The sequence below is a fragment of the Gossypium arboreum genome, chromosome 1 (genome assembly GCF_025698485.1).
Source record: "Gossypium arboreum isolate Shixiya-1 chromosome 1, ASM2569848v2, whole genome shotgun sequence".
Classification (NCBI taxonomy): Eukaryota; Viridiplantae; Streptophyta; class Magnoliopsida; order Malvales; family Malvaceae; genus Gossypium; species Gossypium arboreum.
The window spans coordinates 65,031,878-65,055,596 of NC_069070.1; the positions used below are offsets into that span (position 1 = coordinate 65,031,878).

General features: G+C 34.6%; 3 protein-coding genes across 5 annotated transcripts; all 3 read left to right on the top strand.

The window, feature by feature from the left end:
• The first annotated feature begins 251 nt into the window (after positions 1 to 251).
• Positions 252 to 5,644, top strand: LOC108480211 (transcription initiation factor TFIID subunit 12). 3 transcript variants are annotated; one of them, XR_008283320.1, is made up of 10 exons: positions 252 to 942; positions 1,037 to 1,192; positions 1,769 to 2,281; positions 2,857 to 2,931; positions 3,522 to 3,600; positions 3,700 to 3,764; positions 3,873 to 3,908; positions 4,081 to 4,274; positions 5,001 to 5,128; positions 5,400 to 5,644. XR_008283320.1 is itself a non-coding variant. In XM_053028877.1 (8 exons), the coding sequence occupies exons 1-8, from the start codon at positions 454 to 456 to the stop codon at positions 4,222 to 4,224; spliced, it is 1,557 nt and encodes a 518-aa protein (XP_052884837.1). In that variant the 5' UTR covers positions 252 to 453; the 3' UTR covers positions 4,225 to 4,578. The 3 variants fall into 3 exon arrangements, 1 of the variants encoding a protein (XP_052884837.1); XR_008283318.1 differs by having other exon boundaries at positions 5,001 to 5,644; XM_053028877.1 differs by lacking the exons at positions 5,001 to 5,128; positions 5,400 to 5,644 and having other exon boundaries at positions 4,081 to 4,578.
• Positions 5,645 to 9,818: 4,174 nt separating this feature from the next.
• LOC108482943 (uncharacterized) lies at positions 9,819 to 12,809 on the top strand. The gene is made up of 6 exons (XM_017786057.2): positions 9,819 to 9,904; positions 10,020 to 10,127; positions 10,924 to 11,177; positions 11,269 to 11,480; positions 11,648 to 11,912; positions 12,202 to 12,809. The coding sequence occupies exons 2-6, from the start codon at positions 10,046 to 10,048 to the stop codon at positions 12,496 to 12,498; spliced, it is 1,110 nt and encodes a 369-aa protein (XP_017641546.1). The 5' UTR covers positions 9,819 to 9,904; positions 10,020 to 10,045; the 3' UTR covers positions 12,499 to 12,809.
• Positions 12,525 to 23,541, top strand: LOC108482946 (cytochrome b-c1 complex subunit 9, mitochondrial-like). The gene is made up of 3 exons (XM_017786061.2): positions 12,525 to 13,377; positions 22,286 to 22,333; positions 23,243 to 23,541. The coding sequence occupies exons 1-3, from the start codon at positions 13,255 to 13,257 to the stop codon at positions 23,291 to 23,293; spliced, it is 222 nt and encodes a 73-aa protein (XP_017641550.1). The 5' UTR covers positions 12,525 to 13,254; the 3' UTR covers positions 23,294 to 23,541.
• The last annotated feature ends 178 nt before the right edge of the window (positions 23,542 to 23,719 follow it).

Below are 23,719 nucleotides of genomic sequence, written 5' to 3' on the forward strand. Positions count from 1 at the left end.
AGTATCTAAAATGATGATGCCTATTTTGATGCATTAAGTGTATTAAGCAATGGAGATTAGATGCAGAATGATAGTTTGATGAACTTAATAATTGAAAATAAATCCAATAAAAGCAGATTACAATTATCCAATTTAATACAGATAATAAATAAATTTGAAGATTACAACTATCCAATCCCCATAGAAAATTTGCAGATATTATAAGCAATATTTATTACCCTTTCCTTATATTTAGTGCAAACATTTTCATTCAAACCCCGAAACAAAGAAATAGGATTAAATTGACAAATTTTATAAAATTAAGATCTAAATTTGTAGTTTAGCCGATAGCTTATTTTAATGTATGTTTTAAAAGTTCAGGGAAGAAAAAGAGAGTTCGTCTACAGTGGGTAAAACAAATCACCTTCCTCTTCTATCCTTCCATCCTTCCATCCTTCCATCCTTGCACTCCTGATGGATCAACAGCAACCACCTCCGCCAACCCCTAATGCTCCTCCTCCTTCCTCCGCCGTCGACCCACCTCCGCAACCACAGCCGCAGCCACAAATTCAACAACAAACAACGCCAACGCCCCCGTCAACATCCTCTACCGCAATCCCTAACCCTATCCTGAAACCCTTACCTTCCGCCATACCACCACCGCAACAGCCGCCGCAGCCTAAACCAGCTCTCCCCTCTCATCAGCCAAGACCCGCCGCTGCATTCTCGAGGCCATGGCAACAACACTCTTCCCAGTTCACTCATTTCTCTTCCTCTTCTCCTTCCGCCTCATCGTCTCCTTCCCCTTCACTTTCCTCTCAGCCGCGAGGCAGCATTGCCCTCGGTGTTCCTTCGTCCCATTCTGGCCCCTTGCCTCCTTCTCCTTCACCTTCGCAATCCACTCCGTTTACCGGTTCCTTTGGCCATTCCTTCGGTGGAACCTCTAGTTCCAATGTTTCCCAGGTTGGATTTTAAGCTTGTGGGTTATTTTCATTCACGATTTTGAGCTTTTGATGCTGAAATTTCCTCTTCTTGTGATATATATATTTTTTCATAGGCAAGGCCGATGATGCGAGGAATAGGGATGGGATCATCAGTTGGTTCAAGTTCACAAATGAGACCAGGTGGGATTTCTGCTCAGCATCAACAAAGGCCTTTGCAATCATCTCTTAGACCAACATCTTCACCAACTAGCCAGTCCGCTTCTACCCAAGTTAGTATTATTTTTAAGGATTAATGTATATTATTTCTTTTTATTAATTTAAATGACATTGATTTTTTGTCAATAATGTTCTAATGATGCTAAAAAATGTTAGTTGAATTTAAATGGTCGCAGTAATAACAGTTTTAGCATATTTTAATAGAGTTTTTAATAATGTTTTAGAATTTTAAGAATGCTTAGAACTGTTGGTTGAATCTAGAAAATACTAATCCTTTCTCCCTCACTTTTATTATTATTTTAATCTTAGTTTGAATATAGTATTGGTAGGTTGAAGTAAGCTGCTTTAAGGAGTTCGTCAAGAGAGCTAAGGTGTTATTATCTACTATATAACACATTATTGTTGCCAACAGCCTCTTGGCTTCATGACCAGATTCTTGTATTGTGTGGCATGAGAAATAGGGTTCGATCCTTACATACCAATCCCCATTCTCCTATCATCGAATGTGAAAGAAAAGAACGCATTATTGTCATCATGATTATAAATGTGGGGTGAATTTGTGTTTGATGCCTTTCCTTGAATATTATGTGACCTTTTTTTTCCTTGTTTTATTTTTCATTTTTTTGTAGAATTTCCAAGGGCATGGCCTTATGAGAGTGTCAGCGGTTGGTTCCTCTTCTTCAACACCAAGTACTCCACAAACTCCACAATCCCCTAATCAGCCGTGGCTATCATCTGGAGCGCAAGGGAAGCCACCTTTGCCACCCCCTTGGCATAGACCACAGATTAATGCACCATCCTTGCAGCCGAGGGCACATATACCCCAGCAACATCATTCATTGCAAACAATTTCACAACAGCAGCATGTATCATCTCCACAGGTGCCACCACAAAATATATCGTCGATTCAGCAGCAGGAACCTTTTGAGCAACAGTTTTCGCAATCAAGGGCCTCACAATCTCTACCTCATCAACAACAAGATTCCAGATCCCAGGGCTCTGCAAATCAAAAGCCTTCTTCTCTCGCAATGGTACAACCAAGCACAGTCCAGGTGACCCAAAACAAAGCAGCAATTACAGAAAGTGATGATTCTGGTGGTCGGATTCTTAGCAAAAGAAGCATCCATGATATAGTTAACCAGGTGAACTATTCTAGAACTAGCTTACATTTAGGATCCTTGGGATTATACTGCTTATATTACTTTTCTCCAACTTATTCTACGTTTATCTACCAAAATCTGTACCTTTTATGAAAAGATATCTAGTATCTTATGCCATGTAAGGAAATGATTAAAATTCTCTAAAGCTGTACATGTACAGTATGTAAAAAGGTTAATGGTATTGAGCAAATTTCCTCCTCCACATTTCATACCCGTTAGTCTCTCTAAATGGCCTTCCATTTTTTGGTTTATATTCAAGGGGTATTGTGTTATTCCATTTCAGTGGTTGTATGTTAGTCACCAATATAAGCTTTTATGATAATCAACGAAGATTCTAGTGACACAGGGATGTTCAGCCTTTATGTTTTGGTGAATGTAATTTTTAAAATACACATTTTCTCAAGGAGTTCATTGAATGATTTTTACAAGATGGGTCTTTTTTAATTTGCATTTCCTCATACCCTGACTATTACGTATTTCTATTGTGGTTTTTGTAGAATTCTTATGGAGTTTCCATGATTCTGTATCTTCTAATATGACATTATATTTTTGTACAGATTGATCCATCTGAGAAATTGGATCCTGAAGTTGAAGATATTCTTGTGGATATTGCTGAAGACTTTGTGGATTCTGTAAGTTGTTGAACATTTTTTCGAAGAAATCGTTATACATACATTTTGAATTGGGCAGATTCCAAAATACTTAAGGGCTCTTCAACTATAGTTTTTATTCTTAGATTAAGCCTATTTTGCTTTATGCGAAAACAATGTAAGTTTGGCTTATGGATTTAAAATAAATTTAACAATGTAAATTATGAACTCGATCCAAATCATTTTTTTCTTGTCCTTTTATGATTTGTTGTGCCAAATAGGTTGATCAGCTAATAAAAAGGTGAAAAATGGACCTTGATGAATCTTGTAGAAAGTTTTCAAAATCTTAATGAAAATAAGCTTAATTCCACATCCTAAATAGGGACATTATATTCCGGGCTTTCTCTTTCCGAACTTGGTATGAAGAGTTCAATTTTATGTTATATAGGACCTTATATTTCCTTGATTAATTAGGATATTTTGATTTTCTGTCTGTTGTTGTGTTGTTTTTTCACTGCATTTATGTGGGTATGCCACTTAATAGTTAATATGGTACTTTGTGCTTTATAATATAAACTTTTCAATATCTGATATAAACATTATGCTATCCTTTTCTTTTTCCTTCTAAATAGATCACAACATTTGGTTGCTCACTGGCCAAGCATAGAAAGTCAGATACATTGGAAGCAAAAGACATTCTCCTACATCTTGGTTAGTTATTATGTAAAATTACCCTCTTTAGTTTCTCATTCTTATTTAAAAACATCTAGTACTGTAACTTATATTACTTTTTTTTATGGCTTGATACAGAGAGAAATTGGAATATGACGCTTCCGGGATTTAGTGGTGATGAGATTAAGACTTACAAAAAACCGGTAACTTATTTTCTTTTGTCCATAGGAGGGTGATGTTAGACGCACATTTGTTCTTTATAGATTGAGACTTATGACTTTTCAAATTTTGTGGCTTTGTGTGTATTGCAGCTTACAAATGAGGTTCACAAAGAGCGGCTTGCAGTGGTAAATTTTTGCTCCAGTATATTTTGCATTTCATAACATAATGAACTAATTAAGATGTTTATGTTTTCCCTTTTACATTTATGTATGAGGAGAGATAGTATTCCCTTGATGTTATGGTAAGCTATTTTCTTCTTGTAAATTTATGTATCTGGTGTCTGTTTCTCTTTGGCAGATAAAGAAATCAATCTTAGCGAGCGAGGCAGCCAATGCTAAGCACATCATTGGACAAACTGCTGTGAACACAAAGGGTAACGTTGGAAAAGTGGCTGCTAATATCTTGGGCTCTCCAAATGTTAAAATACGAGAAGTATCATGAGGCTCTATTTATTTTTTTGACAACATTCAAGCTCAGAATCCTTTTAGAAGGTATGCTAGTTATCATGCGAGCATATGTAACTAATATTCATATACTCAGCATCAGCATTTATTTAATTGAACAGTCAAATGGTGCTCAAATTAGGCCTCTAATAAGTCCTTGCTATGCTAAAACCAAGGATAAAAAACTGTTGGTAGATTCTGTTTCAGCAATTGAACAAGATTTCTTGTGTGCTCCTATTTGTTCACTTGTTTATAGTTTGTTTTAAGTCACATGTGCAACCTTCGTTTTTTTTTTGCGTGTAATGTAATGAACCCCTCTTATCCTGCTATCCGAGAAAGATTGGATTTGAAATCCTGGTCGTATTCTATTAAAAAGGAGAGATGAACACCTCTGCAATCAGCATTTATTTAATTGAACACTCGAATGGTTCTTGACCAAGGCCTCTAATGATTGTTAGCTATAGTAAAAACCATGAATAGAAAACTGTTGGCACGTTGTTTTAGCAATTCAACAAAATTTAATCCTTGTGCACCTGTTTATTCACTTGTTTATAATTCGTTTTAGGTCACAAATGTGCAACCTGCGTTTTTCTTTGCAAAATGTAATGAGCTCGTCGTATCTTTCTCTCTGAGACGATTGATGTTTTATTAAAAGAGAGATGAACCCAGCATGGAGTGTCATAATGATTTGTGTGCTGACTGCTGTGCATAATTCAAAGCTTTCTTTTAAAGGTATCCTTTTTGTTGATGTCCATACTCGCTCATTCTATGCAGGGATCGGTTGCCTGAGAAGCATTATCGTCGATGGGAAGAACAAACCAAACTTTTTCCCCTCCTACATTGAACAACAACTTAATGATGCTCTTATTGCGCTTTGCTGAAAATTCTTTGAAAATACCTTGGTATTGAAATCCCGCTCTTGAATCCAGGTTCTTGAATTTTGTCGATAAAAACTAACCTCAACTGCTAGCAACAGTTGCATGTAATGGTTGTATAGATCTTTCTCCCGGTCACCATGTCTGTATCAGGGTTGGTGTTGTAGTTGCTAAATTTTCTGTCTCCTTCCTTTTCTCGCAAACTTCTGTGGAGATATCTCCATAAAAAATGTCTTAACTCTTCTAGCTTCAATCTGATCGCTTATCATTCACAATTACTCTCTGTCCAATTATGTAGCCAGAAATCCTTGCTGTTGATGATGAGTCCAAGTGAAAGCAGGCATGATCCTAGATAAGACTCCAATCCCAGATAAACAGTCTCGAAACTCCATGATATCGCCAGTCATATTGTAGTGAAACTCTGCTGCTAGCATCGATGGGCTTCTTATGTTGCATGTCGTGAAGATGATCCTGTAACATCCATTTCTTATATATATATTAAATGTATAAAAGTATTAAATGAAATTTTGGTTGATTGCTAAATTAAGATTTTACTAATGTAGTTGCTGGTTAAAAAAATCTAACTTATGCATATTTTTATATTGTTTTTAAATAAAATATTAAAATACCCTTTAATAATATAATTTATTTTACATATGAAAGTATATATTTCTAATCAATAATAACACAATGTTTAAATTAAATTATTTTTATACAATTTGTATAATGTTATCAAAAAGCAAATTGTATTTTCTAATCAGTGAACGGTATTTTACTCATACCATACATGATTCATTTTGGTAGGCCTTTAATTTTGTGGAGTAATATAAAACTAAATTTCTTTTTGTACAAATTAAACTTACATGCTTGCTTCTTAAGAGTCAAAGGTTGAAAGAAAAATTTGTTTATTTTATAAATACCCATTTAATCTTGCATTGAATTTAAAAACAATAATTAATTCCATCATTATAAAAATTTAAAAAGTCTAATATATATAAGATTGATAATTGAAAGTTGAAAGTTTTAAGTAGAGAAATGAGATTTAAACTTTACCATATTATATTTAAAAATTAGTTAATAGCTGAATTTGAAACAAAATGAAAATTTTAATTTGTTGGATGAGTTATATGAAGGACAATTAGCAATATCGTAATCTACTCATGGAGTCCAAAGAATCCTTTACTGGTAGTTTTAAATTGATGTTTATTAACAAAACAAATTGCCTTCCATTTACTTTGCTTTTTTTTAGGTAAATAATACAAAAATAAAATAAAATGTTAAAAGAACATCATAAATGGTTTATGAAATTTTCTCAATATATCATGTTTTTGTTCATGTTAAAGAGTTAAAATGATTAACAACATTTAAGGAGAAATTTTAATACAGTAGTGAATATCTTTCTTCCTTTTTTTATAAATAAGGTTAATATATACATATACAAAAATGCATATAATTAACATACAAAATTTTAAAACCAGAATTATCCATCTATCTACCTATATTTATTTAACAAATATAATAAATTCATGTTCTGATTTTTTTTTAAATCATCAATGCAACTAAATTAAATTATAGTGATCCAGTTGATGATTATTATTTCTTCTCCCTCATTTGTTCAAATATAACTAATCACAAATTATAAGTGTAATGTTTTTTTTAGTTACAAAAGGAAGCTGAACTATAACACTAATCGACAATAATAGATTAGTTACTCAACATTACATCTTGCACCACCAAAGGTGGTTGTGAGAGAATAAAACTTGTTGTGTATAGTATCAGCAGCTCATTTCTAACTCATAAATAGGATGATAATGTATTTCGGCGTACTTAAACCTACATCTTCTTGTATTTATAACAATATCCATATTAATTGAACTAATACCTGATTGGCGAATTTATATAATTGATCAAAGTTGGAATCTGCTTTGTAACCTGCAATATGGAAAATCCAAAGTAATCAAACACAAAAAGAACTTATTTGGCTATGCAATTCACCAAGTAAATGTTGTGCAAAATAGCTTTATTTTTTCTCAATTTGAAAGATTGTTGCAAATCTAAATTTTGAGATAATAAACTAATTTTTAAAATTATATTAAAATGTACTATTTTTGTTTTCGGAAAACCAACTATGATAAATCAAAAAATATCTTACCATATTTTTCAGTAGCCTATACATGAATGACGTTAAAAAAATAGATTTTATTGTTATAGATATGATACATAACACTCTTAATAATACATTTCAACATTACATTTTAAAAGCTTTCGTTTGCCTTGCATGTTGCACATCTAAAACTTCAATCCCTAAAAAAATATTTGGTTTTTTTTAAAAACAACAATTTTCAAGTTTCTTTAGATAATTTTGTTGAAAAATATGAAATTAGTCTTTAAACACCCATTTCCCTTGGTGGTAATTTCCATATTTGATTATTGGCAATTTATTGAACGGTTTGAATGAGTTATATTGATTATTTGGAGGATATATAGTCCAACAATGAATGTCACATGACTTGGGGAACTCATGTTGTAGATTAGACCGAATTAAATCATCCAAGTTAATCCCTTGCAACATGGACATTTGGATTGAATTGAAACTTTATGAGATTAACTGCCAAGTGTCCATATGTGTATTACTTATTATTATTATATTCAGTCTATTGTATTACTATTTTAATGGGATTATTATAGATATTCTATTTAGTAAGTCTCAAACATAATCGATTTAAGGGAGTGACTTGTATAGGTTATTATATAGAGAGTTTTTAGCACTTATCTTGTTCAAGTAAGAAACTTTTCTTACTTAGCAAATTGTTAATAAAACTGTTTGTACTGTGGTCTTGCTTGATGAGTTCACATGGGTGAACTTAATGGTGAGAGTATTGATCTTCAAGGTTCGAATGTAAGGAGAATTATCACAGGATGTGTGATAGGTTAGTTTTACTTGTTGTAACTATTGAAAAGAGTGGATATTTCTCATTGAGTTAGGCTTTGCAGACGTAGGGATATAGAACTATGTAAATAATTCCTATGTGTTTATCTTATTTACTTTTTCTTAGTTTGGTGCTAGAGAAGTGCCCACTTCCCTATCACTCCTTCCAAGCATTTTGTTTAGTTTTCTAGCAGCGATTTCAAATTTTCAATTGGTATCAGAGCTTATCACTTAACGTAACTAGTGGAGATCCTAAAAGTTGCTAAAAATAAGCTATGGAAGGCTTTTCTACATCTCGTCATCCTATGCTCGAAGTTGGAAAATATGCTTACTGAAAAGTAAGGATAAAAGCATACATTAAATCCATTGATGAAAAGGCATGGCTTGTTGTGCTAATTGGTTGGGAACCTTTAAAGATGGACACTAAAAATGGGAGAGTAATCAAGCCTAATGTTCAATGGACCATTGAGGAAGGAAAATTGGCCAATGCTAATAATAAAGCTTTATATGCTATATTTTGTGGAGTTGATCTTTAAGAATTCAAACGAATTGCCAAATGTACTGTGGCAAAGTCAGGCTAGGATATATTGAAGACTACTCATGAAAGCACTACAGCTGTCAAACAATCGAAGATGCAAATGTTAACATCCAGATTTTAAAGTCTTAGAATGTAGGAATAAAAAACTATTGGTAAATTCTATGCTAAGTTGTGTGATCTCTCAAGTCAAGCATTCACATTAGGAGAAGAGTACTTTAATACAAAGCTAGTTACAAAGGTTATTAGGTCTTTGTCTAAGAGGTTCTCTATAAAGGTTACTATATTGTGGAGGTAAGGATATGGAGAGGTTGGCTATTGATGAACTTATTAGTTCATTATAGACTTTTGAAATGAATTTGACTGTAGTAATAAATAACGATTCTAATTCGTCTACTCATCTTCGCCAAAAAAACATGTTTCACATGTTTAATATAGAATTAAAACAAAAACATTAAACAGAAAAATCAATGCTCATTAACCAAATTCAAACAACACACCAAATTTACTTGAACTTACTTTTGTTGGGTTGATTTTTCAACTTAAGATTTTTAAAATAAAAAATCATTGCCTTAACATACAAATCTTTTGCTCGAAATTTAATTGTGAAAACCTTTCCATATCAATCTTCATTTTATAGGAAATTCTACCACCGAATATGAAACATATTTCAAAATGTTGAAAAAGATCAGACATGACAATTAAAAAAGCTGCTTCTAACAATAAGCATTTTTTCTAAAATGTTTTTAAGATAATTTTCCTATTTTGCCACGGAAAAGATGACACGTAAATTTTATCCTGGGATTCTTGGGTTTTCAGAAAACTTTATCCCGACATTTTCTACTTTTAAAAATTTAATCTAACCATTAATTTTATTTTATTTTTTTAACTTTATTTGGAGGGTGTGAAAAGCGTTTGAGTGACGTGAGGAGAGAGGATGAAAGCGTGCTTCCTGAAAACACTTCCTGATGAAAGCATTTTTACCACTTGTACCAAAATTGACCTATTTCCACCGCATGTATACTTAGATATATTTTTTAAAAGTGGCATACAGTGACGGAGACAAGAGGATGTTGGTAGGGGCCTCGAACCCCCTAAAATAAAAAAAATTTCATTTAAACATTTTATAATTTATAAAATTTTAAATTAATAATGATAAAATTTTATCTTAAACTCTTCAAACATACTAAAAATTTAATTTAACTTTTAAAAATTATAAAAATATAAACTATTAAAATAAAAAATTTATTATTATCAAAATATATAATTTAATTCTACTCCAAATATTCCGACTCCTCCAATGGCATGTATGGTTAATTTTGCCGGCTGAAACCATCTAGTAATAATAAAACAAAAAACCGAGCTTCTCTGTTTTAAGCAAGAGATTCTTTTGCAGATAGAGCCATTTGGTGGGTTTATTTATTTTGTGAATTGGGTGATTGTATTTATTGCAGGATTTTGTTTAAAGAGAGATCCAAAAATGGCAGGGAAAATATCGGCTGCATCAGCTCGGGCTCACACTAGAAAATCTAAGCAAAACACTTCCTTCAAGCTTCTCTCAGGTGGATTTCATTTCTTTTTTCTGTTTAAAAAATTATAAAAGATCTAACCTTTTTGTTTGACCTGATTTGGGTTATAAACCTTGTTGTAGCATCCACATTTCTTTAAAAATCTGGGTCTACTTTGTTTTTTTTTTCTTTGCTGTTATAATTCTTGGAAAATCATAAGAAAGTTAGGAATTTGAATCTTAGATCTTCTGTTCTTGCTGATTCCTGAAATATTGGTTCATTCCATTGTAGAGACTTTTTGGGATTTTCTTTCTCTTTTGTATGGATTATTAGTCTTAGTCTTTGTGTTAAGACTTCAGAGTTGAACTTCTAGCTTAGCTTGATGTAATTCTTTTAAAATACAAAGCATCTATGTTACTCGAACTCGGGTCTGATTTTCAGATATGGGTATGAATCTGATTACGATTATGGCTAGAAGTTTTCTCTTAGTTGGAGATTCCTAAGTCATATTTTCATATTCATGTGTTGGACACAAGTGTCGGACACGGGTACTTTAAGAGCAGTGAAGAGTCCGAGCAATATAGAAGAGGACTGAGTGTGAGTTGAAATGTTCATTTTGAAATGGATGACTTTTGCATCTTTTGAATGTAAAATAAGGGCTTTATTGTTGCATTTCATTGATGAAATGATTATATTGAGATTACATATTGGCTAACTAATTAATCAACTTTTCAATACAAGGTTGCTGATTAACAGGCTATAATGGTATCATCTTGTTTCATAGATTATGTGTTGTCATTTGCAATTTATTTCACATGGATTTGTTTGAATTATACCCCAAATATTGCAGGGATATTCACAAAGACACTATTGGTCTTGTTTGTGGGAGCTTTGGCATGGGCTTATCAGGCCATTCAGCCGCCGCCACCCAAGACTTGTGGCTCTCCTGATGGTCCACTCATCACAGCATCGAGAATAAAGCTCATGGATGGACGGCATTTGGCCTACAAAGAGCATGGCGTTCCACTAGAGGCAGCAAAGTATAAAATCGTCAAAGTCCATGGATTTGATTCTTGTAGGCTTGATGCTGTTCCTCTGTCCCCGGTATTTGTTTGTTAAGGTCATCTTAGCTTTCAGCTATAATATGTTGAAGAGAGTGTCATTCGACTTCGTTGTTGTTTCTGCTTTCTACCAGGAACTCGTTGAAAGGTTAGGGATCTATGTTGTGTCTTTCGACAGACCAGGCTACGGAGAGAGTGATCCTAATCCGAAACGAACAGTGAAGAGTATGGCTTTAGATATAGAAGAGCTTGCCGATCAATTGAGACTAGGATCCAAGTTTTATGTAATCGGAATTTCTATGGGGGGACAGGTGATTTGGAGCTGCCTCAAGTACATCCCTCATAGGTATTCCATCCTTTTACCAAACTAATCAGATGCAACTTATGAGAGAAACCGAGTGATTGCATATAATGTTTGAAACTGAGAGATTGCGTATAATGTTTGTTCTGCTACTGTGTATACTGCTTTTTTTCTCACTTCTCTCATACAAGTGATGTTTGCAACTCTGACAGGTTAGCAGGGGCGACATTGGTGGCTCCAGTGGTTAACTACTGGTGGTCCGGTTTTCCTACAAACTTATCGAACCAAGCATATCAGCAAATGTTACCACAAGACCAATGGGTGCTTCGTGTGTCTCACTATGCTCCATGGCTCACCTACTGGTGGAACAGTCAAAAATGGTTCCCTAGTTCTAGTGTTATCGCTCACAGTATCGATATTTTTTCTAGTGAGGACCGAAAACTCTTGATGAAGATCTCGTCTACTAGGAACCATGCGGTATGTATCTCTAGGCCAAAAAGTTGTCACACTTTTTGCTCTCTTAGCAGTTTAAATATTGTCTGCTGCACTTTTTTTGGGAAATCTTTTGACTTGCACTGTGATTAATTGTATTTATAAGTTGCGGTGGATTAGTCATCAAAATCCGTTGGCATTATAAGGATTTTGTGGTGGTAACTGTTGCAGTAGATTAATGGTGGGTTTTTGAAATGTCGGTCTGTGTCGGTCAACGCATGAACTTCATTCTTTGCTATTGCTGCAATCATAATCTCATCTGTTCTTTCTTCAGGCACAAGTAAGACAGCAAGGGGAATACGAGTCCCTGCATCGTGACCTGATAGTCGGATTTGGAGCTTGGGAATTCTCTCCGTTGGAACTGGACAACCCATTTCCTAACAATGAAGGCTCGGTGCATGTGTGGCATGGAGATGAGGATAGGCTTGTACCGGTTACGTTGCAACGCTACATTGCTGAACAACTCCCGTGGATTCGCTACCATGAACTACCTGGTGCCGGACATTTGTTTATGGTTGCAGATGGGATGTGGGATAATATAGTGAAGACACTTTTGGTGGGAGAAAAGTAGTCTTCAGTTCATTTATGGATTTTGCCGTTTGTCCCATTATCCCCCATTACAACCGAACTTGATGCCTGCAATATTTAGATGAGAAATGCTGGGGTTGTAGTCATTGAGTTTTAAAGAGGAGGGCTTATTCAATAGTTGAGATCTTAAACAATGGTAGTTACCCTTCAATATATTTGTGTTTAGCATGCTTGCTGATGGTTGACTGAGACTTAAACACATCTGTTAGACTCAGTTCCATGAATTTAGATCAATTTACAACTGACAATGGTTTCATTTGTTACTTTAATAACCATATAACTTGTATTGGAAAATTAGAGAATCGGTTTTAATTGTTGAAAATTGGGAAAACTAATTAAAAACCAGTAAAATTGCTTTTGTTTTTTATTAAGTTTGGAAAATTTTAAGTAATTTTCCCGGGAATTCATTTGAAGTTTACTTTTGATTGGTATAGGTTTTTAAAGCAATGCTAAACTTGCAGGAAAGAATTAAAACTTGGGTGACTATCTCCTAGTTTACCCAAAGAAAATGTAAAGCATAAAGGAATAAAATAATTCGTCAAATTACCATTGGAGCGTTGACCCAGAAAATCTACGTTCATATCATTCGGTTTGACCCGGTGATCATTGCCCATTTTGGAAGGTGTTCAATAACAACAATTACAAAGCAAAATTCAGCATCCCTTGGGCATACGGCATCTCTGCAAACTTTAATCGCAGATCCCAGTTAAATACTCTCTCTACATTAACGAAAAGCTTCATGGATTACACATCTAGAAGGCGAGGTCAAGGTGGCCTTTTTGAATGTCTCTATAGAGTCATCATGCGACGTAACTCCGTCTACGTTACCTTCATCATCGCCGGCGCTTTCCTCGGTGAACGGGTATTTTTTAACTCCTTTTTGCCTTCAACCTCTCTCCTTTCTAATTTTTGATCCGTTTTTTCCTATTAAATTTTGCTGTTGAGTTTTAGAAAAAGAAAGAGGTTAGGGTTTATAAATTTACTGAATGGAAATTTATTGGTCCTAGGATTGTTAATTTTAATTGATTATTTGGTTTTTTATTGTAAGTGCTGAGTTTCTAGTAGTGTTTAAAATTAGCTGCTGTTTACTGATTGGAATATCATTGGTCTGAGGATTGTTAATTTTCATTGATTATTTAGTTTTCTTTATTGTAAATGCTGAGTTTCTAGTAGTATTTAAAATTAGCCGCTGTTTACTGATTGGAATGTTATTGGTCCGAGGATTTTTTGGATAAGTTGGTTTCAGGATTTTTTGGATAAGTTGGTTTCATTTATCCAAAGAGCAGTAGAACTGCTTCAATTACACAATTTGCACAGCTCATAAAGTTTTAACAATTCATTACAGACTACAATCAGAGCTTAACCCCATATCATACTAGACATCACTTAAACCCCATGCTTCACATAGCTGAAGGTTGATTCGGCTTGCAGCAACTCTCCCTGCTCTTGTTAGCCTTAGCTTGCCACTTTCTTTGATGCCTCCAATTATCACTTCTGCTGTGGATTCCACCTGTTTGAATAGTCTATATTTCTTTCTTGCCACACTAAGTAGAGAAATATATTCCATGCCAAACAAAGAATGATGCCTATTAAGGCTTTCCTCGAAGTATACTAATTGCCCATTCAAGCTTGGCTGCCCAGTCTCCAACTTATCTGTTCAGCTGACATATACAAAGTATTTCCTTCCATGTTGCTTTTGTAAATGCACGTCCAAAGAAAAGATTATTCCTTGATTCCAACTCTGAGCAAAAAGGACAACGGTCTGCTACATTCATCCCCCAGTGGATCAATCTGTTGTTTCTAGGAAGTCAAATACGGACAACCATTCTAGCAATTGTTGAATGTTTGGGAACATGGAAGGGAAACCGGATCAATCTATGCCAATGCACACCGTTTCCTTGCTGTCTCAAAGCATGCCAAACCTTGGTTACTAGAAATTTCAGCTCTGGAAGCCTTCCATTCTGAAGTATGGTTGCATGGCCAAATTTCTTAATTTTGATGGCTTCCTCCAACTCTAGCTATAAGCTTGTGATTCTTGTAGTGCCAAATAGTTTGTCCTTTAAGCACATAGGCATTTGACCAAGCAATCCATAATGAACCTGCTTGGATTAGGATAGACCATTAGTGTTGGACGGTGCATGCCTTGTTCCAAGTCACCAAATCTCAATCCCCACCCGCTTTCTGATTTTGGCTTACATATGTCAGTCCATTTCACTTGGGCTCCTTGATCCGACCCTTCTTGACCCTTCCAAAAGAAATTAGAACACAGCCGGTCAATTTTCCTCAAGACAACTTTGGGGATGATAAAGTGTCTACACCATAAGTTGTGAACATTGAGTGGGACTGACTTAGCTGCATTCTTCCTGCAAATGAGAGCTGCTTTGCTGCCCAACAGTGTATTTTCTTTGGAACCCTCTCAAGTAAGGGAAAACAATGCCTTTCCAAAAGCCTTCTTGATATAAAAAGCACCTCAAGGTAATGAACAGGAGGGTTAGCAAAGCTTAAACCCTGTCAAATCATGAATTTCTTGATCTCTGTTAGCATTCATTCATAAGGAATAGATCTTTTAGCTTGATTCTGCTGCAAGCCTGAATAAAGATAAAATTGACATTGCAGCCCTACAATAGAATCCAAGGTGCCCTTAGAAAAAATTAACAGGTCATCTAGAAAGTAAAAATGTGTTAGTTTTATTTTACAACACTTGTGATGATACTTACAAGAGACCACAATTAATCCCTACATCTAACATTTTAGATACTATACTCATTGGCAATCACGAATAAGTATGGGGAGAAGGGGGTCCCCTTGTCTAATGCCCCTTGCACCTTTGAAATATCACACAAGTCTGCCATTGAGAGAAATGGAAAACCTTGGTGTGCCAATCTCTGTTGCTCAAACTCAACAAAATGGGAGCCATACCCGTGTTGACACGACACAAACAAGGACACGGGATATGGGTTGATATGTCAGACTCTTATGACTAGGTAAAAAGAGAAAAAAATATCAGGCCCTATATATTAGTTTTGGGTTTTCATTAGTTTTGGGTTGAAGGCCCAAAATATTTTTAACTGAATATATAAATCCATATCAAATAGTATATTTTAAATTATATTTTATTTTCAAAATTTTTATAATCGATAATAGTTAAAAGAAATTTGATAAATATTTTTATAAAAATTAAAAATATTATTATTTAAATAACATATTAATTATTATTATATATTATGTGAAAATATTAGTGTGATGTATATATCATCAGATATATAATCAAATTAATAATTCATGTAATAACATTTATATATTATATACAAATACATATAAAATGACTAAACGAGTCCCCACACCCGTATCCTCTATCTGGATATTTTGTGCCATATCCCCACTTCTTGAGTTTCACTTAATTGACAAGTCAGACACCTAGACACATACCTGAGTCCAAGCAACATAGGTGCCAGTACAACTCTGAACCCAACTGATGAACATAGGAAGAAATTTTTATGCTGCCAAAACATAAAAAAATGAAGTTTCTGCTAAGACCGTCAAATGCTTTCTTGAGATCAATTTTCAAGAGACATCTAGGAGATAGAGTGGTTTGTCCATAGTCCCAGACCATCCCTTGAACCAGCATGATGTTATCCGAAATAGTTCTCCCAAGAACAAAATCACTTTGATTTTGACCTATAATAGAAAGAGGAAACTTTGCAAGCTTGATAGCCATGGTTTTTGTGACATATTTATAAATCACCATGCAGCAAGATACAGGCCTAGTCTTTAACGTTGTGAGGATTGAACTCTTAGGTCCAAGGTTATAATAACAGTAGAGTTGAAAGCTGGTAGCATAATTCCAGAACTGAGAAAATGTAGCACAGCCCTCACCACCCCTGCCTTCACAATCGTCCAAGCAACCTGGAATAAGTGGGCAGCATACCCATCAGAACTAGGTGCTTTTTCACCATTCATCTCAAATATTGCATTCTTTCTAAATCCTTCTGTAACGGCAACGGAAGGAGAGCATTGGAGCAATTTCTTAAGAAGATTCTTTGTGCATCCTGTAATCTGGCTGTCTGCAGTAGCCAACAATTGCTTGAAGAACATTGTGACTTCCCTTAAAATCTACTGGGAAGTTTCCAATTTATTTACCTCCAAATCAGAAAAAAATGTTATAGGGTCCCTAAAGTGCTTGCTTTTGACCATCATACGAAACAATTTTGTGTTGAGTTGCCCATTTGTATCCAGTCTATTATTTATTTCTGTCTGAAGAAACATTCCTCGGCCAGCTGCAACTCTTTGAATGTGGCCATCTGCAATAGCCAACAACTGCTTGAAGAACATTGTGACTTCCCTTGAAATCTGCTGCGAAGTTTCCAATTTATTCCCCACCAAATCAGTTAATATCCTTATAGTGGCCCTACAGTGCTTGCTTTTGACCATCATATGAACCAATTTCGTGTTAAGTTGCCCTTTGTATCCAGTCTATCATTGATTTCTGTTTGAATTCAGCCCTCAGGTTTTTCACCTTTTCTGACCTTTTCTTGACTCCCCGTCTGAGCAAAGCATAGTTGTTTGTGCAGTTAGAATTTCCTCCCTTTTGGTCTGCACTATGCCTAGGTCCATTTTCTAAGACCCAACCCTATTTCCAGAACTAGCAAATTGAATTATGAAAAAGTTTGGAGCAGCAAGTTTAATTCGTATAGAGCTATTTTTACCCTGTAGCATATTGGCAAATTTTTTAAATAAGCTAAAATTCAGGGTTCTACCTAGTACTTGAGCAACCAGAAAGTGATTCCATACCTGAAAACCCTCTTCCAACACATCCATTTGCAGTTTGACAACTCTAAAACCAGTTTCCATCTAAGGAGCATAATACTGCAATGGTTGGCCACAGCAAAAAGCTTTCACCAATCTAGCACTGTCTCCTTAGAAGTTGTCCCATTAGCTCCATTTGAATTATGATCTTTATTCCATCATCAGGTCCTGCAGATGAATTTTGATCCCATGGGTTAACTCAAGACCTCACAATTCCTTCTCCCATCATACCTTAACCAGATTTGATGTTCAATTCTCAATTTCAACTTAAACAAGAACACCCATCAGTGGAAAGAACAAGAATCAGGAAAGAATCAATTGAATTTAAAAGAAACAAGAAACTGAAACAATACTGTGAAATCAATGAAATTATTAAAATGGAGTAAATGTAACACCCCGTACCCGAGTCCGCTGCCGGAGTTGGACACGAGGGGTTAACGGCTTAAACCATTCACTTTCACAGTCCATTTTAAAAAAATTTTCCAGGCAATTGGCTAACTGCGTCACTGTCACTTTAAAAATCATATCTTGAGTTCCAAGACTCGAAAACCAGTTTTGTAATTTTTCCCTGAAACTAGACTCATATATGCATCTACAAATTTTTTTCTAGAATTATTGGTTAGGCCAATTAGTACAGTTTATTAGTTAAATTCTCCCCTGTTACAGGGTGCGACTACACTGACCTTCATACATTACGACCTGGATATCTCCCTGTACAGGGCTTCAATATTGATGCTGTTTGTTTCTATAGAAACTAGACTCAAAGAGGAATCTATAAATATATGGAATGACTCCGAATTATCTCTGGTTGATTTACAATGAATTTCCAAAGTCGGAACAGGGAATCCAGAAAAGGTTCTGGCCCTGTCTCACGAAAACTTAAATATCTCTTAACATACTGTTCATATGATCGTTTCGTTACTTTCCTATGAAAATAGATTCACCAAGGTTCGACTACATAATTTATTCACTATTTAATTCCCTTTCTACTATTTTTAGTGATTTTTCACATTCACGTCACTGCTGCTACCAACATCTATTTTAAGGTAAACTTTACCTATTTCATGATCCTCCATGGATCAGCTAGAGTTTGTCATACATATACCAAAAGTGATCATGAATGACCATTCCCATGGCTAACCGTTACCAACATTTCCATACCTCTTGACAAACAACATACAAACAATTATAAAGCTATGATCAAAGTATATCTAAGCCATTTTGCATGGCTATCCAAATTTACACAAAACCGAAGGGTACATGACCTACAACAAAAGGGTAGTCCTATACATTAACCAAGATATCCTCTCACTACTAGTCTATTCTATACATGCCATAAGATATTCCAAAACATAGCGGTACCAAACGGTGGATAGTGATAGTGTGACTAGTTCTTGACGATCCCCGAGCCTGTAGCTTCCAAATGAGATCTATAAAGCAGAGGAAACAAAGTACACAGAGTAAGCATTACAATGCTTAGTAAGTTTCAAGCAGTGTCAACAGATAACAATCAAGTTATAATATAGTTGTTCGTATTTTTATTTCACCCTTCCTTCGGGTATACCACCCCTTTATCCGAATATGCACATCTCATCATAATCATAGGAATAGTCTCATAGATTGCTCTCGTATACATCACATAACTACCTTATAGTTTAGTTTAAATCAAGCTCACATATAAACTTGGAGTACATACCTGTTTAACCTTTCGCATTGCGTATATTTATAAGCAATTCTTATTACGAAGTCTTACCCGGACATAATCTCCACACGTAGTCATCGGGTCTCACCCGAAACATATTCCAAGTTTCATGTACATTTAATCACATGTTACAACATTCACATTAGCCATTCGGCTTTACCACATATGCATATCACACATATATTTTACATTAACCATTAGGCCTTATCACATATATATACACTTTCACATTCACCACATCGGCCATTAGGCCTTATCACATATACATACACTTTCACATTCACCACATCGGCCATTAGGCCTTATCACATATACATACACTTTCACATTCATCACATCGGCCATTAGGCCTTATCACATATATACACTTTCACATTCATCACATTGGCCATACAGCCTTATCACACATATGCACTTTCACATTCATCGCATTGGCCATTCGGCCTTATCACACATATATGTATATCATACATATTTCATATTTTTCTTGTACATCAATTTCAGCAATAGCTTATAAGCAACTCAAATAGTTTCATCGAAGTTTACAACAAAATCACATATTCACTACAAGCAGTTTTCCTGACCAACAGTCACTAAGTTGTTTATAACTGGAGCTACAAAACTCAAAATCAATTGCCATTAATTTTCCCTGAATGTAGACTCATGTATCTTTCACCCATAAAATTTTCAGAATTTTAGGTTTGGCCAATCAATACCAGATTTTTCTTAAAGTTTCCCCTGTTTCACTGTTTGACTAATCTGGCCACTCTTCGCTCTGAATCAAATTTTTCATTGTACAGAATTCATAATGTGTTCTATTTGATTCCATTTGAAACTAGACTCATTAAGGAGTCTAAGCATATAAATCTTATCTTATAACCATTTTTGTACAAATTATAATGATTTTCCAAAAACAGAACAGGGATTCGAGTCATTCCGACACTGTCCCACACTTTAAATATCTCTTTATAGGAAATTTCTTTGCTTCCACGGTCTCTTTTATAAGAAACTAGACCAACTAAGCTTCGATTACATATCTTGTTCAGCCTATAATTCCACACCAACAATTTATAGTGATTTTCTAAAATCACGTTACTGCTGCTGTCCAAAGCAAATTATTACAATTTGCTCTTAAATTTCAAGTCCAAACACCTATGAACTTACCATTTGAGTTTAAGACATATCATGGCCACATCATATCTTATCAAATCAACTCATTATGTCCTATTATGATTGAATTTACTCAACGATTAATCGCTTAAAACTTACTTGAAGTGGTCGACGATTAGATGTCCACGGCTATTCGTTTACTTTCTCTTTTCCCCTATCCGACTTTGATCCTCTTTGCTCTTAAGCTTAAGTAAAACAATAGATTGCTTAAGTACTTAACTAATATTATTCACTTAACAATCACATTTGGCAATCACCATTCAAATTCAACTCAATCACAACATGGCCGAATACACACTTCTCCTACTTCCATTCTAAATAAAAGTTTATCGAGCTTCCATCTTCATTTAACTATGTACCATTTAGAACTATCAATACTTTACACCCTTTTGACAAATTATAATCAATTGCCAAATGCATCTTTGACAATTTAAACCACACAACTCAATTTCTTACAATTTAAGCTTAGAAATTTCTATTCATGAAAATTTTAGCAACATGGAGTCCATTAAACACTCCAAAATTTCATTTGAACAACAATTGTTCAACCTTCTAGCAAAATTTCAATCTGGACAGCAAGCATTATTTTCTTTTATTTCAAGCATGCAGCAGACCAATTTCTCCACATTTTACAGCACATTCAAATCAGCATTTACATGCTGGAACAATTTGTTTTCAAGCTGAAATTTCCAGCAGTCATTTATGCATTTAATTGTCAAATGGTTACGTCACTACTAACAATTGAAACTTAGTAAGATTAACATAATATTTTAGCTATTAAACTCAATTTATCAACCCCTAATCGGCATGAAAATAGAACCATTAATTTGTTCAATTTTTTGAACAGCATAACGAAGGCACAAAATTGGACGGTAGTAATTTTTTTTTACAACTAATCTAAGAGCTTTTCTTTTCTACAACCCACATTCATGCCTTCCAACCACAATCCATCATCATTTTTCTTTAAAACAAGGTTAAAGATAGAAGAGAGCTTGGAAAACTTACCAACTTAGGATACAACTCCTAAACAAGCTAAATCCTTAGTTTCCTTCAACATGCAAGCTGTCTCCATTTTTCTTTTTGTTGCAGCCCTCTTCTTCTTCTTCAATGGATTACCGAGTTACTTGAAATTTCAGCTACCTAACTAGCTAAAATCATAGTTTTTCCTCCTTCTTGCCATCTTCTAAGCTAAAAATTAAAGCAACCCAACTTTCTTCTCCCTCCCCCAAGTCACGGCAATGGAGGAGCAAGGTGAGACAACTTTTTTTTTTTTCATCATCCCTCTCTTTTCATTTCTTTAATACTAACCTCTTATTTTATTCTTTCTAACATAACACACTAACACAACATGTTTCCAACATGTTTCCACCCATAGCATGGCCGGCCACTATGCTTAATTTTGGGTAATTTGCCATGCAAACCCATCTTTTTCACAACATGCATTATTAGGCCACTTTACATTTGCCTAGCACATTTCTAAATTTTCTCACATAAGTCCTATTTGATAAAATTCACTTACAATTAACAAAATTCAAACATAAAATTTTCACACATGCATATGTACATATAATGAGCATCAACTATAATGGTTAATTATTTTTATGACTCGGTTTTGTGGTTCCGAAACCACTTTCCGACTAGGGTCACTTTAGGGGTGTCACAGTAAAGAGTGATCAAATTTGGCCTAGAATCAATCAAAGATGCGAGGAATCTCTAGCATCTGATTGGCCAGATATTGTGCGTTGACAGTATCTGCTTAACATGAGCTGAGAGCATCTTTTTCAGGCTCTTGATATTCTTGATCACTCATGTTTAATCTGTTGATAAATTTTAATTGGTGTGAGGATTGTTAATTTTCATTGGATAGTGGGTTTTTTATTTTAAATGCTGAGTTTCTAATAAGTCTAAAATTAGCTGCTGTCTAGTGATTGCAATATTATTGGTATAAGGATCGTTAATTTTCATTGATTATTTTGTTTTTGATTGTAAAAGCTGAATTTCTATTAATATTTAAAATTAGCTGCTATTATTGAGTTTTGTTCTAATGAAAAGGAATGGGGAAGATTCTTACTATAATTGTCAACTTTTGCAGGCTGTGGATTATGGAGTTTATAGGCTCTGGGAATACAACAATGTCGGGGTAAAGTTTCTATTCTTTGGAATATCGGTCCTGCTGCTTATTTTATTGCACATGCAGCTTATTTATCCCTGGATATCCGAAATATTAGTCCTGAATTTGATCACCAATATATTAATTTATGCCACCACACTACTATTTGTATTTGATTGCATTGTTGTTAGCATGGTTCCTACTCTTTGATGCAGATCGTTTAAATCTTTAGATACAGTAAGACAGCCCAGATTGCCAGTCCTTTATTTGGCTTATTCCTGTTTCCGAAATATGGTTATATTATTTATGGTTTTCTTTAGCCGAATACATTCAATGATGGATTTTGTGAAGTACCTTTACTCTTTAGTCGATGTCAATTTTTGTTCAAGAACAACCATCATTAAAATTCCATAATTCCATTAGTATAGTGCTATTAGATGCTCAAAAACTATGTGTTTAACAGTTTGAAACTGTGGGAATATGTCTGATCTCACTTAATTGTTTGGGATCGGCTTCCTATAGTTTCCTTGCAAACTCAAATATTAAGAACCGCTTTTAAATAGAAGGCTGAAACACCTGCTCATTAATTGCAGCACTTTAGGTTGTTATTTCTTGTGGGATCTCTTATGTTGCATTGGTATTATATGCTCTGCCAGTGTATGCAAATTATGTACTGCCAAAAATGAAGTATTTTTTTTTTTTTTTTTGCTTTTTCTGTTTCCTCTTTTCTATCTTCCTAAACAATGTAATATAATCTTTCTATATAGCCTTCTTTCAAGTCTTACAATATGTTTCAATTTGATAATTATTAAATGGATTTGGTTTGTATACCTTAGAAATTGTTGCATGTTTCCCAATCTTTCTCTGGCATAATCAGTTACTTCCAAAGCTTAAGTACTTTGTTTACTAATTGTACATTGATTCATTGCTACACAACAGAAACGTTACGAAGACATTCCAGTGCTAGGACAGAGGCAATCAGAGGAATGAAATCAATGATCCTTGGGGTATTTTTGAAGTTGTTATTGAGGATTGGGTTTGAGCTAGGTAGCAATGCTCGATGTTAGAATAAAATGGTATTTCTTTTGGCGGGACATATTTGTTCTCAACACTGAGTTGCTTGAATTGTCTTTGGAAATTTTGGATAATAAAGAAAAGTGGATGGGTAGCATAACCCTGCAATTTGTGAATGTTGATTGTAACATCAATCTCAGCATAAATGAGAGAAGTTGAACTCACATTTTCATCGTTTTTGCATTTGCCTCAAGGATTAGGTGATTTGGTTGCCAATAATCGGATTGTTTGAGTCGTGGTCTCAATAGATAGAGGTTAAAGTCTGGCAGGCCATGTTTGTTTGAGAGGGCAATCTTAGGTAACATAGAGCTCTCCTGGTCCAAGTTGGAGAAAACTTCGAAC

Excerpts from the sequence above, each read along its gene's own strand:
- LOC108480211 (XM_053028877.1), top strand. The coding sequence starts at position 454 with ATGGATCAACAGCAACCACCTCCGCCAACCCCTAATGCTCCTCCTCCT. Across the intron at positions 943-1,036 it reads CTAGTTCCAATGTTTCCCAG|GCAAGGCCGATGATGCGAGG; the intron begins GTTGGATTTTAA and ends ATTTTTTCATAG. Across the intron at positions 3,765-3,872 it reads TTAAGACTTACAAAAAACCG|CTTACAAATGAGGTTCACAA; the intron begins GTAACTTATTTT and ends TGTGTATTGCAG.
- LOC108482943 (XM_017786057.2), top strand. The coding sequence starts at position 10,046 with ATGGCAGGGAAAATATCGGCTGCATCAGCTCGGGCTCACACTAGAAAA. Across the intron at positions 10,128-10,923 it reads TTCCTTCAAGCTTCTCTCAG|GGATATTCACAAAGACACTA; the intron begins GTGGATTTCATT and ends CAAATATTGCAG. Across the intron at positions 11,481-11,647 it reads CTCAAGTACATCCCTCATAG|GTTAGCAGGGGCGACATTGG; the intron begins GTATTCCATCCT and ends CAACTCTGACAG.
- LOC108482946 (XM_017786061.2), top strand. The coding sequence starts at position 13,255 with ATGGATTACACATCTAGAAGGCGAGGTCAAGGTGGCCTTTTTGAATGT. Across the intron at positions 13,378-22,285 it reads GCGCTTTCCTCGGTGAACGG|GCTGTGGATTATGGAGTTTA; the intron begins GTATTTTTTAAC and ends CAACTTTTGCAG. Across the intron at positions 22,334-23,242 it reads GGGAATACAACAATGTCGGG|AAACGTTACGAAGACATTCC; the intron begins GTAAAGTTTCTA and ends GCTACACAACAG.